General features: G+C 32.3%; 1 protein-coding gene across 1 annotated transcript; it reads right to left on the minus strand.

Moving 5' to 3' along the window:
- Window positions 1-9700: 9700 nt before the first annotated feature.
- LOC127860746 (carcinoembryonic antigen-related cell adhesion molecule 1-like) lies at window positions 9701-17707 on the minus strand. Its single transcript, XM_052399030.1, has 4 exons — window positions 17441-17707; window positions 11245-11520; window positions 10146-10289; window positions 9701-9983 (listed from the first exon to the last, which is right to left on the minus strand). The coding sequence occupies exons 1-3, from the start codon at window positions 17646-17648 to the stop codon at window positions 10180-10182; spliced, it is 594 nt and encodes a 197-aa protein (XP_052254990.1). The 5' UTR covers window positions 17649-17707; the 3' UTR covers window positions 9701-9983; window positions 10146-10179.
- Window positions 17708-19147: the final 1440 nt, after the last annotated feature.

The raw sequence follows: 19147 nt of genomic DNA on the forward strand, positions 1-19147 counted from the left end.
ATGAAGTAAGTAGGTATTTTTTGTTAAACAAGATATAAAGTCTACTTTGCAAAGTAAGTTTAATTAATAATACCTATATTAATTAATTGGGTCGCACTTTTAAAGAAACATGGCAGCATACTGAAAATCGTTGCAATATACCTTATTCGGACCTATACTACCCCTTATCCCAAAACTAGTTTTTACAGTGTCGTGCTTTTATGGCACCTTACTATTCGCATGTTTATAAAAAAAAACATGAAGTTCACATTAAGTTAAAACATCATTTATAACCCATGCATTCAGGTATATTTTGCTTCCTGTAAACTATGTAAAAATAATGTTAACTGTTCTGAACAACAATTATTCACGCACAATAGGTGAACAAGCATTACATACATAATACAATTAAATAGGTGATTATTTGATTTTTATCCACTCGTGAACACAGCAAATCAATGTTTAAATTGATACATGTATATAAATATAAAAACGAAAAATATATAAATATAATATACCGAAAATCCTAAAAAGACTATATATTTTAGAACAAAGAAGAAGTTAAAAATCTTACCAATTGAAATAACCAGAATTAAAGTCAACACAGCGAAGTGAAGCATGTTGAACACAAGATAGGTCACGACGATTTGTCTTTAGAGCTACCAGTCAATGAACTAATGGACTGTAAATTTGAATATGATTTGTCTTATATTCGTATCAAGAATTTCGAATCACAAGCAAATAAACAGCTCGACTATGGCCTTGATTTAACACTTTATCCTTTTAGGCTTACAGAAGGCTTTTGATACCGTGGACCACTCGATACTTTTAATGAAACTCCGTGCTTCTGGTCTGGGAGATGATATAACAATGTGGTTACAGTCATATTTGTCTGACAGGAAACAGCTTGTTGATGTGTCTGGCACCTTTTCGTCGTCAGAAAACATTTCCTGTGGTGTCCCACAGGGCTCCATTCTTGGTCCCTTGTTATTTTTAATCTACGTAAATGATATGTCAGCTGTTGTTAAACATAAATTACTCTTGTATGCTGATGATTCTGCCATTTTAGTTTCGGATAAAAGTATATCTACGGTTGAGAAGATGCTTAGTGATGATCTAAAGCAAGTCAGTGAATGGTTAATTGACAACAAACTGTCATTGCACCTAGGTAAGACCGAATCAATTCTGTTTGGTTCACGGCAGAAACTCAGGTCACAATCCTTTCTAAATATTTCATGTGATGGAACACCCATTTCATCTACATCATCAGTCAAGTATTTAGGGGTTACAATTGATCAAAATTTGTCTTTTACTTCTATGGCAGAGTCAGTCATCAAGAAGGCCAATGCAATGTTAAAGTTTTTATATCGAAAAAAGGAATTTTGATCCACAGATACTAGAAGGCTTCTTGTCATGTCTTTAATTCAGTGCCACTTTGACTTCAGTTGCTCTGTTTGGTACACTGGTTTAACTCAAATGTTAAAAAACAAGTTACAGGTCACCCAAAATAAACTTATCAGGTTCATATTAAATTTACATCCTAGGTCTCACAATGGTAAAGAACATTTTACTAGACTTAACTGGTTGCCTATTGAAAGTCGAGTAAACCAGATCACACTTTGTCATGTTTTTAAAATAAGCTCTAAGTTGGCTCCGCTATATATGGAAGATAATTTTACTCCACTCAGTAATATTCACAATAAGAATACTAGGTTCAGAGTTAGAACACAGTCAGACTCTCCTAATACTGATCTAAACATGCATGATTGCAATAGGTTTGCCATTCCAAGGGTCAAGGGTTCTGGCAAAAAGTCATTTGCTTTCAATGGGTGTACTCTCTGGAACTCTCTTCCTCAGCATATCAGAGATGCCAAAAGTATTCCATCTTTTAAACACAGTGTTAGGGAGCATTTTTTAAGCCAGATAGATTTTTAATGTGCATCTCTTTAAGATTTCTTACTGTTGATTTAACTTGAATGTCAATATAGATAGATTTATTGTGTCTTATCTAGTTGCTGTATGATTATTCTTTAGCTTGGCAAATAATTTTATGTTAATTTTTAAACACTTAAATTGTGATAACTTCTTAATAATTGTCTAGTCTAGAACTTATCAGAATATATTCTATGCATTTAGGTTAGTGTAACTTAAATATGTCACATGTCTTTCATTATTATTCACTGTGATATTACTATATACTGTGACATAAAACGTTGTCTCCTATGTCATACAATATTATAACTAAAGGACCACAATGGAAATAAGGGTTTAATTGCAAACCCTTTATTGTGCAATCCTTAACGTATAATGTTGATTGACATGGCTTTGTTTATACATGCAGGTTGTTTTTTATTACTTATTGTGTGTATATAACATGCTGCCATGTAAATCTATGCATTTTATGTTGAAATAAATCTATCTATCTATCTATCCGGTTAAACTTCAATCGGTTTGAACACAATATCCGGTAATACTTTAAAAGATAACTTGCGCAAGTTTGCCATCATGTGTAAATTACATAAATAGAAAGTAATTACTGTATACACTGTAGAATAATTAAGTTTATATGATAAGTTGGTGTTATTGGAAGTGCTCGTTTAGAATATAGTTTGCAGCGTTGTTATTGCTATCATTCGTTAACGAAGTTGAAAACCAGTGTTTGTCTTACGTTTTGCAACTATTGGGTTAACGCAGGTTAGGCGATGTAAATACTGGGTAGCGTGTCCTGTATATCGGTAAATACAGCGCCAGTTGAGTAGGGGTTTCATACTTCCCCACAATACGTATTGTAAGGAAAAGTATAACTGGCTCATAATAATTAATATATATTTTGAGGCAAAACAGTACATGTTGTTTGTGTATGAAGTCGGTTTTGCCAATGAAAAGTATGCTCGAAACGTGATTTAAAGAGATCACGGTGACCCGTGTTAGGTAAAGCTTCGAACGAATTGAATATTGAGAATATACACTATGAACGTATTAGAAACTACAAGCATGTTTGCAAGACAATTAACAAGTTTCCACAATTCATGTACATAGATTCTCACATGGTCCACAACGGGTCGTACTGCACTTTCGTATTTCACCGTTACTTCTATCTAGAGCAATATATACCATCAACGTCGAACAAAAAATGTGCTTAAAAACAACAATGCCATTGATAGATCCTATTAGTGCCTCATACTGATCTAATGAAACTTCTCGAGAATGACGCATTTTGTTGTTTTCCACACTTATTTATCTCAGTACAAACCTTATTTTCACGTCGGGAAAACGAATCAATCCGTGTATGTAGGCAAATAAGGGTTTAGTGTATACTCTTCATGGATTTAGTTAAACGTATTTGTGAATGTTCTACATTCATAAAAGTTGTATATTCAACGACATGTACACGAATGGGAAAACAAGCTAAACAATTTGTAATGTAAATGCGTACATTCATATTGTAAGATAGTTTTGCCTATGCACATACACTTGATGACGACACCTTTTTGTGTCGTTTCTTGTTTTCTTCGTTGTTAAATCTCAAATCTGGTGGTTATATTTATTTTTCTTTATAGGGATAATACACGTTTTTATCATGATCATCTGCGGGCGCTCGAAAAATCCGTTCCTGCCCGAGTGCGCAGCACGAGGGCAGGAACGGATTTTGAGAGCGCCCGCAGATGATCATGTCCGAGAAAATGTGTATTTTCGCTATTATTGCATAAACAAATCACACATATCAAAATAAATTAAAATAACATAGAAAACAATGTTTTGTTCATTCGACATCGACAAAATAATTCGATTATTTCAATACAGTTCAAGGTTGTGTTTTACATATGCGTCACTCGGTCATCATCCGAAATGACGAGGCTTTACCTTTGGATAGGCAGTTTACGATTTAAAATGTGTTTAAACAATGGATTAATGCAAAGTTGAAATGCAGTCGCGCAAATTAAGAAATGAGGAATTATTTTGGAATTTACAGCAGGATCGTTGAAGGTACATAATCACTTAAATTTACAGCATTGTCTTTTGAAAGTGTTGAGTAAATAACCTTAACTTCACTGACGTTGCCAATTACAATAAAGCTGTTATCAAGAGAGTACAGATGGTATAACTTGAAAAGTGGATTGAAATAGTCATTATGCTTGGAAAGTCGTCGAAGGCTGGAAAAGGGAAGTAACTGCGCGTAGACCAGATAATGGATATGAAAAACACATAACAGGGCTTGAACGGCACGTGAATCGCATTGTTAAAACACGATTTCTCCCGTTCAAGCACTCCTTTTGCCAAGTTTCTGCACCCCGCCAGAGGGCATTATAGATAGAGTTTATGCAATAATATCTTTTCAATCTCACTATTTGGCAATTAGACACAATATATTAGCAAAATTTGTGTGTGATAATAAAGAAGAAACTTGTCTGCGTTTGCTTTTCTGGTTTGTGTTTGTTTTTATGTCTTTAGTTTTGATATATGTTTTTATATGAAAGCTGGCTTGTAGATTGCTTTTTAATATGTATATGTATATAGTTTTATATATATACACAACTGTATCTGGATCCGGTGGAAAATGATATGTTTTTTTGTACGTTGACTTTAAATACGCCTTTGATCGTCTTAACAAACTATTTAAAGCTATGATAAAACATGTTCACGCTTTTAAATCCATCTATTCGATTTGACGCGAACGTGTGATTTGTCAAAGATTATAACGTTACAAAACTTAAATTGCATCATTTGAACGAGGGTAGGAGACATAAGAAGCACACTAATTTTAAATCAGTACATACACGAGTTGTCTCCCTTCCTGGGATCTAAAGGTCATAGTGTTATTTTTATTACCGATGATATATCAGATAGAATATGTTTACTTTTTGACGATGCTGGAACAGCAGCGTCCAAGGTTTGATAACCAGTAAAAAAATCTTCACAATGGCGACCTATGTAAAAGACCGAGCCAGTCCGATTGAGATATCTCGATTTTTCAGTTACTTCCCTTGGCATTCGTCACTGCATAGGAGATTGCTCGTTGATTTTCACTGATAACATTCTCTTAGCAGAGTTGTCGTTCGTGTCGATAAAGGTAAATATTAATAGAACAGCATATCCTGGGGAAACAGATTCAATAAGTGTATCAGAACGTTAATTTCAAATTAGTAATTTTACATCCATTTTATTTTTATGGACCAATGAAACAACTATATATGTTCTCTATTTTGTTTGATATTTGTTCTCGATTTAGTAAATAAATTGCGAATAAAAACATGTTAAATTAACTTTTTACGTGATCACAAAACTAAAGAATGCGAACAATTTCGAACCTGCAAATTGAAAACGCTGCACTGCTATGATATATATAGATAAAACAACATTTCTTTCCGTAATTGTCCGTCCCGCTAGCGCAGTGGTAAGGACGTTTCGCTTTTTCACCTTTACGACACCGGTTCGATTCCCGCTCCCGGCGCAATGTTATATTTTGTATGTTTTGTGGTCACCATTCCGGACAGGTGTTTTTTTTCCGGATAATCTCACCCCCCCGCAGCATTTGACCATATAAAAAATTAAAAAGTATTTCAGTACAAAACAAATAGCTGGAAATTGCATTCAAAATTCGTCCCAACTGTCGTCAATCTAATCTTATTAGGTAGGAGTGCTGGACACACTCCAGGTCCCAACATTATGCAGCCTCAGCGCGGAGGTAACCCATTACCTTGGAAAACACAAATACACACACTGGGTGCAGCATAGGCGCGTTTAGACTCAAACAAGGCAACAAACTCAAGTGCGGGCACAATCATTTAAAATTTACATATTTAATACGATATTCTAACAGAAATTACACAACCACCTAAGTGTACATACCATGTTTGATATTTCGTTCGATTTTTAGATTTCAGCATATACATGTATAAGGTTATTTCGCTATTAGTTAACTTATCCATATGTTCGTGGGCGACCTCGGATAGTCAAGTGCTCATACGATTGAGCTCACATGGTCCGGCTATGTGCTCATACCTACTTTCGAGAATCATCATGAAGGTATTGTCATACTTAATGAACAAGAATGTTACCCGCCTCCCAGTTTCGCTCAATGGGTCAAGTTACCCACGGGTACTACTTCCCCGTACCCCTAAACTTTTTTTCGTACCAAAAATGTTTCGTACGCAATTTTTTTTCGTACCAAATTTTTTTTCGTACCCAACATTTTCGTACCCAAATTTGTCATCGTACCCAAATGTTCGTATCAACATACACAATTGTGGTGATATAGATTAACGTAAATTGATGTTTTATATCCATCCTCTTCAAAAGCGTCGTCACACCAGTACTGCCAGTACTTTGATTGCTGACGGAGTCGCGAGCTGCGACGATACTGTTATTGAATTTCAGTCGCGGTTTAACTATATCTCTGAAAGTTGCAAGAATACGGGTATTATCCAAAAGAGACTGAAACTATTGTCTTCAGAAACGACGATCCTCTTCGGTCATCAACGTTTTAAACTAAAATTTACACGGAGGATAGCTTACCTTACGTGCGACTCTGGCCAGAAAATATTTTTTATATTATCCGAACATAAATGTGTTTTGATATTTTTCTCATGCTTTTTTATTTAATCTTTACATATGGATCGGAAATAAATTGTATATAATGTTAATATGTAAATAAGTATGTTAATGACGGTGTTGACTTTGGGAGAATTAGGTATATTTCTTCTACGTATAGGACATCAGGTAAATGTATAACTATTGGTTAAAATTTATTTGAAAGACAGACGCTGAAGCCATACCTAAAAGGCATAGTATTCTTTGTTAATGCAATAATGGAAATGAAAATGAAATAAGCTGATATTACGTTTATTGAGCACTCAATTCAAAATATGATTTTGCATTGCTGTATGCTGTATCTTGAGCTGTTTTCCTTTATTTACAAATACACACTAGTGTACGGTCTCGTCTCATCTCATATTGTCTTTTCTTGTTTTGTTTTTATTTTGTTTTGTTTGTTTTGTTTTGTCTCTAGGATGAAATAATCATGCATTAAGAATAAACTTTAGGAAGATAATCATTTAAAACATGAAGTGTTTGCAGTTTGGCAAAAATTTCAATCACACAATTATGTTTAAACTAAAAAAATGTCAAAATAAATTTTAAAAAGTTAATGTTGATCTTAATTTTTATGAGATTGTTTGATATGCGTCGCAATAGCTGATAACAATATCCAGTTTGCGTCACAATCTCATTTTCTATGATGAACAGTGACATGAATCGCATTTAAACTATATTTAGTATTTAGTTGAAATTTAATAAAGCAGTTTAAAGTCAGATTAATGTAGAATAATTATTGGTATCAACTTTTTATTCTCCTGACATTTAAAGTCACCAATTAACATTAAATCAAAACATCTAATTTCGAGGGTAACAAATATGTAGCTCTCGACATTGCGCAGTAAACGAGGAAGAATAATTTGCGAATTATTTAGATTTGTTCACATGTCATACGCTTACATGTTGTAAATGCCTGCAAAGGCTCATTTAGACGCTAATTGAAATGAAAGTTTGAATAATATGCATGCATATATTCTATTTAAAGCAGTCCGATAAAAATACAATTATTCAAAAATACATGTACATACAAAAATACATACACACGTTCTTACATACAATAAAGAAGGTACAAAGTTGATTTAAGCTAGGTATTTCATTACTATGAATCAATACATCAAATAGCAATTACACGATATAAATGGGTTAACAACTGTATAACTCGAACGATTAATGAACAAACATTAAGTACATTTTGCCTAAGAAAAACGTGACATATTGCGGATTTAATTTTTCAAAGGAATATCTGTATTTACATAACACATGTGAACTAACATGCGGTTAATATATTGTTATAGTTAAATATAACGCTTATACAAATCATCGTATTTCTTTTAAAATTCAAACTTTTGTTCATGGTAAACCAATAAGAATATCAACGTATCAATACGTCAATATGTTATTGCTCAGAATGTCTGATAAATGATTCAAACATTTTTAAATCCATGTCGTTGTATCAAACATTCACGTCATCATACATGTTCAGTCACGGGAGACTGCTTATGTCGAAAGAATGTAAAAATCCTCCTTCAAATTAAGTCTGTTTAAGATTCTGATACGCTGACTCTCCTAAACACGAAAACGGTTTAAATGATTTATCAACAGGGTTAACTTATTTGTTATTAAAATGACTTATTCAATAGAAAACATACAATTGTTTCATGCATTTCACACAATTATTACGATTTATATTCCCTTATATTAAAAGAAATAAAGGATCTTTAATAGACGATGGGAAACACTTACAAGTAAAATATATATGCACGATAATGTTTTAATACTTACTTAAATTTCACATATGTTCATACATTTCACTTTTACAAAACATGAACATGCCATTCATAGAGATTAACGTCAACACACATTTTTGTTTTATACAAAACTGAATTAAATTTACCTTGCAGCTCTTTGTCATTTGTCCATAATGCCCTTCTTTGTGCAATTTTTTTGTCACGAGACGTTTGGTCTTGAAGTGACGTGTATACACCAATTGATCTAAAATATTTATAGACACGTTAAGAAAGAAAAAGAAGAGGTTATCGATAGTATGTAAAGTATTGCAAGCAAATCTCTCAGACATATTATAAAAAATATATTGAATTGAAGTTTCCATATTTTATGTATTGGAACAAACATACTTTTCCAGATTAATGAAATTTATTATTAAATGGCCTTGCGTAGAAACAAAATTAATATACAATATCGGACAATACGTTGCAATAAACATGTTATTCGTATCTCAAAACCTGACAGTAAAACTATCAGGATAAAATTACTTACGTTACTTAGTCGTTTATTATATAATACAATTTAAAAATAAATGTGGTAAGCAATGAACTTACCTTTGGTCAGGTGCTTGAAACATAGAAAGTAGTTCTAACTAGGATCGCAAATAATGAAGCATGTTGTAATGACGTGTAATACGATACATTCCGTATGTTATTATACAAATAAATTTCTTAAACGTAATACGATTTGTATGAATGATGTTGCGTATTATTTCGTTTTTAAAATATCACTTCACGTATGTACAGGCAAAATCAAACATATAATAATCATTATTAGTTATTTATATATATGGCAAGTATGTTGGTATAGACAATCAAATATGTAATGATTGTATATTTAATATATACTCACTTATAGCCTTGTAGTTAGCCCTTGAGACGTTATCGATTTGGTCTGTGACGGGTGTTTCGGTGCTTATTATTGAAAATAAATAAACTTTTTTTTAAACATACACATAGGAATTACACCTTTCTCTGGTCATTATAAAATTGATATTTTAAATCGTTTTTATTTATGCTATTAGAAATACTTTATTTACATATACAAATAATCTTTTACCCGTTGGTTGGTTTTTGCAAACATACATAATACATTCATAAAACAGCACCACTCTGATTAAGAAATAAACGAATTACATAAACTTAAAGACATACTAATGGTCTAACTTTTCCTTCGTGGTTTTGCAATTCAGTCGGTGTCAAATATAAAGACATGTTCACTCATAATTAAAAGTTATCATGATTTGTATAAATACTATTTTATGAATTATTAAACAATACATACGTTGAAGTAGATGACAATTCTTCGAAGATACCTGCAAAGAACTAACTCTTACATAGCGGATATTTGTTATAATGCATGTTATCAATGCAAAAAAATGTATGTTTTTGAAAATAATGTTTACAAGAAATAGTACATTAAAAAAAGTATGAATTGCCCAACAAGCGACATACAACATTTATTGATACCGACCCTTTTAAAATACATGCTTATAATTAAAACTGTTAAGGTATGTTTATAATCTCTTTAAATTAAAGCATCCACATTACAAGCAGTTTACTCACGGTTTGTTATTTCTGTACTCTTGCGAAGAGTTTCGTAAACTGCTGCATGGCATTCTTTACCTTTTACATGTAATAAATAAACAATTGTATTAGTTAAAGTAAATGACTAATATAAACGCAAACTTAGAATGATTTAAACTACATGCACAAATAAACAACGAAACGACCGTATACAGGACGCATACATTTATCAAAAGCATATTGTAGGATATTTAAACAAACCTTTTTTCGTGAAGTGAATACGGTGTGTAAGCCGTCAGAAAACCAGAATCCCTATTAAGCAAACAAGCAAAATCCCTGGAACAACTCCACCGACAATGGGCCCAACCTGGGAAAGTGATTGTTGATTTGCGCTTGCGTTGCAGTCTGAAAAAATGAGTGTGACCCCATAAGTAACTTGTTGAACACATAAAACTAAGTTGACTTTACTGATCCCAAATAAAATAACAAACAAGGTCAAAACTAGGTGAGCACAATATCTCAATTTTAATTTGAGTCATTGATCGAAAAACCCTTTAACTATGTTTGGATACACTGACCTGATTTGCATAAAATGCTCGTTATCAAGCACAGACTGGGTGCAAATTCATGTTATTTACCGGAACCCCTCTGTTTGTCTTTTTCGATTTTGATTTATAAATGGTTACTAACCCCCCTCTACTAAAGATGTTTTGCTTATTAAGGAATAACTGGTAACTATTAAATATAAATATTAGAATACGTCAACAGGATTATATTAGGACAGACACACATACTGACCTACAGACTGATAGACAGTGATAATGATGACAAGTTTAATCCACGTATATAAAAGGTAAAAGTTAAAAGTAGAAACACAGATTTTCACATTGGCTTAATAGATTACAATATAATTGACAATTACAAATATCATCTCTGATATATAATGCTATAACATAACCGTCATCAAACAAACATTTCTTCCTGTAGCTAAACAAGATAGAAAACAAAAGTGAAAAGCATATGTCTGATCTACCTTTTTTCAAAATCTAACCTTGAAATAGACAAAATCTGTACACATCTACACATGCCTGTCCTATAAAAATAATGGTTATCATCTTTCAACCTCAACAAGGATGTATTTAATTATCTTTAAAGAGTTAACTTGTTTAATGACTTTTCAAAGCCGGTACGAACTCCGACTTAACATACTAAAACGACTACCGACCGACCATAACTGAAAAACACTAAAATTTAACCATTACTACATTATTTTGATAACTTATATGTTCATTTGATAATTACATCAAAACGATAGAAACTACACCACAGAGAATATATATATAGCATTCTTTCAACATACATCTTACTAGGACTTCAATGCCTTGGCTTGAGGCTGTGGCATTGGATCCAGGATTCCTTACAGTACACGTGTAGATGCCTGCGTCCCTTCTTTGAAGAGATCCCAGTGACAAAACACCAGTGTTGCTGATTGAAGTTTCAACACCCGACTTTGTCCATATAAAAGTGCACTGTTCTGGATAACAGGTGGCCGAGCAGATGATATTATTCATAGATTCCCCTTCAATCATAGTGTAGCTGATAGAAGATGGTGACATGGTCAACGAGTCAGGGCCGTCTGTGAAATACAATAATTTACTCGTCATTTTTGTCGACTATTTATGTATCAGTAAAACTTACTATTTTACGTAAAAAGCTAATGCATTATATGAACCGAGTATCAGTTATATGTTGATATATTGCGATATCATTTAATTGCCAATAGTTCATCAAACAATTTCTTAAACATGTTGTTGCTTGTGTGTTTTCCTAATTGTCTGCGTTAACTTAACATATACACATTTTTTCAATCTGCGCGCAGAGATTTGACTGAAACCAGCATAGCTGGATCAAATCCCTGCCTTCATAGCAAACCACGTGATAATCGCTTAGCCTCGTGGTACAATAATTGTACCGTTGTTATTTTTACTTTTTGGAATAAAAGTTATTTATTTTTAGTATGAACCTAAATATATACACTATTTTTAAAATATAAAAGAAACATGATACTTTATTTCATGATACTACTTATTTAGTCCTAAATTATATCACGCAGGTAACATTTGTTTTGCATTCATAATGTGATTGCGCTTTGAGCGAATAATCCGACAAATATATAACACCTGATGGACCTCAAAGACTTAAAGTGCTCGTCTAAAGGGCTGTGAAAGCTTGGTCTTAAACAAACTTGCAAAATGTTTATACCAACATTTTCTTGTTGCTTGACGATTTTATCTTAAATGACTACTGTTCAAATTAAAAACAAAATATTTTACGTTAAGCGCGTCCGGTTCCACTTCTGTTTAAAGCGGGTAAAGAATGCGTACGACCCCAAATAAACGTATTATTTGTATAGGCATACATGGTTTATTCGTGATAAATTCCTAAAAGCAGACATCATTTCAATGACTTTAACGTGCTTTCATGCATCTCAAAATGCTATGAACACTTCATGGGAATAAACGATTGTCGATTGTTATGCTAGTATACATAAAAAAGTATTACTTGAGAACTCTTAAAAAATATATATTTGGAATAACACCATGTAGATCTCTACCTTTACAATTTTAGAGCTGATTTGTCAGGTATGCGCTGCCCATTACTTTTCTTTTGAAAATATCATGCTTTTTATTTTACTATGTCTACCGATATACAGGCAACTTTTACCCAGTTATCTTCAATGTACTGTATTTATTTGTCATAGTGGATTTAACTGCAGCTTGAATAAGACCAATATTTCTTAAAATGAGTGCACCACCAGTTTTACTAATTGTTTCTCTTCATGCCCACGGCTTAAGAAACAGCACAAAACGTGCCAGTGTTAACCAATACCTACTATACAAAATACGGACATTGCATTTTTACAAAAGAAATATTGTTCACCTGATTGAAACAGTCCTTTTATTCAAGTTTTTTTATAGACTGAGGCATGTATCATTTATACGGTGAACGAAAGAGTAAAATGATTTGTATTTCCATAACAATTACAATTGTAAATCCTTAACATAAGAAGAGATACGCATGGCAGAAATGGTTTCATGTATCGATATTAAAACAAAATATATAATAACATGAGTTAACAAACGCGAAAGGTCTGCATTGATACATAATCTAAATTATCAATACAAAATACACAATGTGTAAAGGTGTTAAGCGGAGACTTGAACGAAATAAATTAACAAAGAGACAGGAAAACTATATAAAAAAAACTAAAATAACCTAAAGTGACACTCACACGCATTGAAAAACATACTAAAAATAATAAATTGACATATATGGGGCGCGTAAATGATCATTAAAAACTTAATTTCACATGGAGAAGAAAAAACAAAACCGAAAAGAATCGCATCGGTTTTTGGCTTATAGATTAGAATGTTGTGCAAGTTGTATACTCAACAGATATAAGACCAAAAATAATCCACAGAACGGATCACATGACTATTACAATTTAACTTGAACTAACATGTACTATAGGATTCTGGATTATTGTCATTAATTGTAATTCATTTATATCTCATACAGACTTCATTGTATAGATAAAAACAATACTCGAAAATTACACTATTTTAAATATATTAAATAGTACAATCGTATAATTGGGTAATTTGCAAACATGAAGTTTAACTTGCTTCAATTCATTATTTCAAATCAAACGTACGCAAATGTCACGACAAATTGGTACTCCTCGAGAACACGATAATATGCTCATTTACAACTCGCATTACCACACTGATAATGCGACTAAAAGTTAACTTGATAACAAAATAAAACAATTATACGACCTTAAAGCGACTGGCACACGTAAAAGATCTACAAAGCAATGTATAGAAGAAGGCGAACGAAACATATATTCTATTTATACATAATTTGCCACACAACAAAAACCTATATCCTCTTTGCAAACTGAAAACACATCAACATGCAGATGACATTTTCAAATATGAAGATCAAATATGTTAAACACTGTATAAACCATGCGCTGCCAATAGTCAGGAAATATAATCTTGTTTAAACAACTCGTTCTTCAAAAACATATTATCGGACATTAAAGATAACCCTTTTTAAGGAAATATGTCATTAAATGAACTGACATATGCTTTTAAACTCAATGAAGCTAAATAAAGGCAAGGGTGTATACGGACTTAGTGTCTAATTGTATAAACCATTTTGGAAAAACTATCACCACTTCGTTTTATCTGCAATGCATCTTGACTATCACGTTGTTACCGCATCTGTTCTTATTACTCTACAAAAAGGCGATCCAGAAAACCTGAAAACCTAGCGCCCTATATCGTTACTGAACACGGATTACAAACCTATAGCGAAAGAACTAGCACAACGTCTGCAGAAAGTATTACCAAAAATAATCAATTTGGATCAACACGGTTTTATTTTTTTTTAAATATTGGAGTCAATATACGTTAGATTCACAATGATATTATGCTATGATGTTTGACATAGATGGTGCAATAATAATTTTAGACTTCAAAAAAGATTTTTACATAACATGGAATCTTATGGTAGAGACACTAAGAAGGTTTGGTTTTAAATTTCATCAATTGGGTAAAGATCTCATACACTTTTAGAAGCTCGTCAATTACAATCAACGGCTGAATTTAATATTTCTTTAAATATTTTTAAAGTGTATAGGGAAATCAGACAAAGAGTCCACTATCACCTCAATTATTCATTATTGAAGCTGAGGTATTTCTAAATTACATACGACCAAGTGATGACATCCAAATTGTACACATAACACACACACAAATAAGCAAATACAATTTACACAACTAGCAGACGTAACAAGTTCATTTATCCTAAAATCACATATGACACGCCGAAAGGACTAAAATAGTCGATACATTTGGAGATGTGTCAGGTTTTAAACTTAACGAAACTCAAACATAGTGCATATTAATCGGTAAATCTAAATGCAACTCAATCAACAAAATACATCATAAATCAACTCAATTCTTAACAAGTGTTTATGGAATATAAAAAAATACTAAAAGGTAAAGCGATCAATATAATGAAAACAGGAAAGGTGGTATAGAAATGCATAACCTTCAAACTTGCTAAAACATTAAGTGGATTAAAATATAATTTCATGAAGACTAAGCAAATTGGAAAATTATTCCAAAATTAGTTTTACACCACTCTGGAAATTACCTTTTTATCTTAAAAATGAATTTAGATTTGTTTAAAACATTGCCTTGTTTCAAAAGACAAAGTCCACTTTATATACAGATCTCATTTTATACTACATGAATTAAACAATAAAAAACAAAAACCTTTCTTTATATAAAATCCCTAATATTTGGGGGAAAAAGGTGCATTATATACAATGGGAAATGAAACTGGATCGAATCAGGAATACTACACATTAACGACATTATAACAAAGATCATGTCTCAGAAGCTGATAACTTATACAAACTTAAATGTAAACAAAACTGGTTAGCAGAAACAAATATCATTAAATTTGCCATACCTACACAATGAAAGGAAACACTGAAATAAGATTCATCGATTAACTTAAACTTAAATACAAAACCTAATACACTAACGACAAAATACTTGACCGGAATGACCAAAGCAATATACATATAAGGTTTGTACTAATAACAAAACGTTCCACTTACTCTTATCGAAACAAGTGTTTGAAAATAATGTTAAACTAAACAATTTACTGGCACTTAGTATATTTTTTACTTTACACGAAATAATAGTGGATTCAAATGTCCATATGCTGCTTATTGTGCCAGGAAGTACAAACAATCGAAAACCTTTTATTGGAACGCCATTTTGCCACCCAATTTTGGACAAATATTAACCATGTTTATGTTAGGGTACATACTTAAGTGTATGTATCAAAACACAATACGCAGCATATAATGAGTGAAATAAAACTTAAAGTGAAATCTGCATCACAATCTACAAAGCGTATATAAAATGTGAAGTATTCTAATGGACGGTCAATTAATATTGAAAATACATTTCCAAACAAGTGATACCAAGCATCAGTTATTTTCTAAGTTTATATTCCTTCTAAAAGAACTGATAAATAATTAACACACAATCCATTATCGTGCCTTATCATCCTATCGTATTTATGTATTGTGTTTTAATCCCAAAACAGAAACTCCGCCGTAACAGTTTATCTTATTGCAAATGCACATTTTTTTTCATTTGCATCATGTAAACCAACAGAATATTGTTTTACACAAAGAACCAATTGTGTATTCCTAGGTAGAACAATGTACCCCCTTCTTCTGCTTGTATATGCACGACAATGTATGTAGTGTGTATAAATATGTTCTTGTTTGTAAATGAAAGTGTAAAAAAACGATATAGCATTTGTAAAATTTTTTTTTTTTTTTTTTTTTTTTTTTTTTTTTTTTTTTTTTTTTTTTACCTGCAAAATTTTATTCACTCCGTAGAATATTACATACATTATGAATTTCATATAACAAAGTAGTTCATGTATAGCAATTTGGTAATTAAATTCAAACATACATTCATATACAATTATAATTGAGTTATAGTACAAGTATGTAACAACAACAACATACACTAGTTTGTTCAATACAAACTAAATTAGTGTTGAATATAAGTATGTACATATCATTTAACATAAAAAATTGCACATTAGAAAAAAAAAAAAAAAAATTAGTATGGGTGCTGAATTGCATTATATACGCAAGCTGATAATGCAGAGTTTACAAGAACAACAAAACAAATTCATATGTATTAGTTGAATTATGTGTTATGGTTAGTTATGTCATTATATGTGATGTCAGTAAATATTTTCACAAGGGACCATATTTTTAATTCTTCATCTGATTTAATTGTGCTTTTGTAAATTTCAAAAGTTTGTTTCATTCTGTTTACAAGTCCGTACTTTGAGGGGATTCTGTTTTTTCTTTGACAATGAAAGATATACCGTTTAAGCTCTAGGCAAACTATATTTAAATCATTCATTTTTGGATTAATAATTCCAAGTACTAGATCCTGACATGTAATGGGAATATGTATGCTTGGTCTACTTCTACGAACAATATCAACAACAAATTTAATAATTTCTTGGGTATATGGACAGTTCCAGTTCCAAAACGATATAGCATTTGTAAAATGAAATTTCTTGAACATTGGTCAATTATAGTGACATCAAGCGAAAAAGCATGTCAAATGTTGTAAATCAACAACCCATTACAGAAGATAACTTACCATGTGCATGTTTCTAACTTCAAACAAAATCCATGCAGTCAACTGTACTAAGTGGAATACATAGATGTGATCTTATACTAGCTTATTTCTTTATCCAAATTTTCAAACATGGTAAGGAAAATTGACAATTCTTTCATTTTTCTCTTATTAATATAATAATGCCAAAATCAATCATGAATGCTTATAGAAAAACAATCCTGTCGAAAGGTCTATACAATAATAAAATAAATAGCAACAAAACAGTACAACAGAACTATGAATGGAACAACTTACATCTGATCTTTACCGCAACTGTCTGACTGTTGGCTGTGACGGCAGACCTTGGATTCTTTGCAATGCAAATGTAAATGCCTGTTTCATGTCTCTGTAAAGTTCCCAGAGATAGCACACCATACGTTTTGCTGCCTATTTCTTCTTCAGATTGTGTCCATGTGTACGTACAGGCAGGGAAACAATCAGCAAAACAGGTAGTGTTATGCATTGATGAATTTTCATTCAGCGAGTATGATGCAGTAGATGGAGACAACACCACTGTATCAGGACCATCTATAAAATAAACAAAACTAAGTAAATGAAAAATAGGAGCACAATTAGCATATAATTGTGAACATGAAGAAAAAGCATATGCGCCCACAAGTCAATTTAAAAATATTTCAACGTACATACATTCTGGACTGTCACGTTCTCGCTATTGGCATAGCGTGCTGCATTCGACGCTGTACACCAATAAGTACCCGCCTCTAATCTGTTCACTATTCCCAGTAACAATAATTCGTAATTGCTAACTGTACCAGCTTCAGCCTTTGTCAACGAATACGTGCATAAAGGATAACAACTGGCAGAACAGATGATATTATTTGTGCGCTGATTCTCATTCACCGTGTAAAAGTTGTTAGCTGGAGACAGTGTCATCGAGTCAGGACCATCTGTAATATGTTAAACTATGTGGTATAAACATATTCGAGTTATATGATTATTTCTGGTAAATAAACTCATTTTTTTTATTTTTCCTTCACAAATTAGAGCTTAAGCAAACAACGAATACCATGTATTCAATAAATTGACACAATGTTTTCACGTAATTAAATTATATTGCATATAGCTTATATAATATACTTACAATTAACATTGATGATTACATTCTGGCTAGTGGAGGAGCCTGCTTCATTCATCGCAGAACACCAGTAAGTACCAGCCTGTGTTCTGTGTATATTTCTAATTGAAAGCACACCATAAGTTGTGTTGATTGTGCCTTCGCCAGACTTTGCCCATGTGAACGTACATACTGGGTAGCATGTGGCAGAGCAGGTGATGTCATTCAGTAGCTGATTCTCATTCAAACGGTAGGATAGGATTGATGGTGTGAGGGTAGTCGACTGTGGGCCATCTTTGAAATAAAACAATTAATTAAGATATATTTATAAACCTTGTTTATAAAATATAAATTCACACAATTTGGGCACAATATCTTAATCATAACCGTTTACGCAAAAAACGCTATTGGTTTTAACTTATTAAGTATAGCTTGATTGCATAGAAAACCTCATGCTTATTTAAAACGCTCTCGAGTCCGTTTCCTTGGACTAGAACCAGTACTAGGTGTCTATAGGGGAAATCTAAAGAACGCTCCCACAGTTGGGATCGAACCCGTTACCTCCCGATCGCTAGGCGGACACGTTTTCCACTACACTACTGCGACCTCTATGTTTTCTTTAGTTATAGAACCATTGACATATACCCAACTGGCCCACATTAAATTCTACAGCTAGGTATGCATGTAAATGCACACTCACTATTTCTGCGTAACATGTTTGTATTTATTTTAAAATGACGTTTGCCTTGACGCGACAGAATCCCATAGACATTTAATAAATTCAATAAAGGTCTGCATGAAAGCTATGAACTACAAAATAAGGTACAATCTCTTTTTAAAAAGTCACGTATTTAAACAACATCCCATTTTTCAGTTTTAAGTAACAA

This window comes from Dreissena polymorpha, chromosome 15 (assembly GCF_020536995.1).
Source record: "Dreissena polymorpha isolate Duluth1 chromosome 15, UMN_Dpol_1.0, whole genome shotgun sequence".
NCBI classification, from domain to species: domain Eukaryota; kingdom Metazoa; phylum Mollusca; class Bivalvia; order Myida; family Dreissenidae; genus Dreissena; species Dreissena polymorpha.

What these genes read in the sequence shown, in the direction of transcription:
- LOC127860746 (XM_052399030.1), bottom strand. Translation starts at nt 17,648, where the DNA reads ATGCATAACACTACCTGTTTTGCTGATTGTTTCCCTGCCTGTACGTAC. An exon ending in AGTTGCGGTAAAGATCAGAT is followed by an intron (nt 11,521 to 17,440) that starts GTAAGTTGTTCC and finishes TGTATTTCACAG; the next exon opens with ACGGCCCTGACTCGTTGACC. An exon ending in CATTGAAGTCCTAGTAAGAT is followed by an intron (nt 10,290 to 11,244) that starts GTATGTTGAAAG and finishes TCATTTTTTCAG; the next exon opens with ACTGCAACGCAAGCGCAAAT.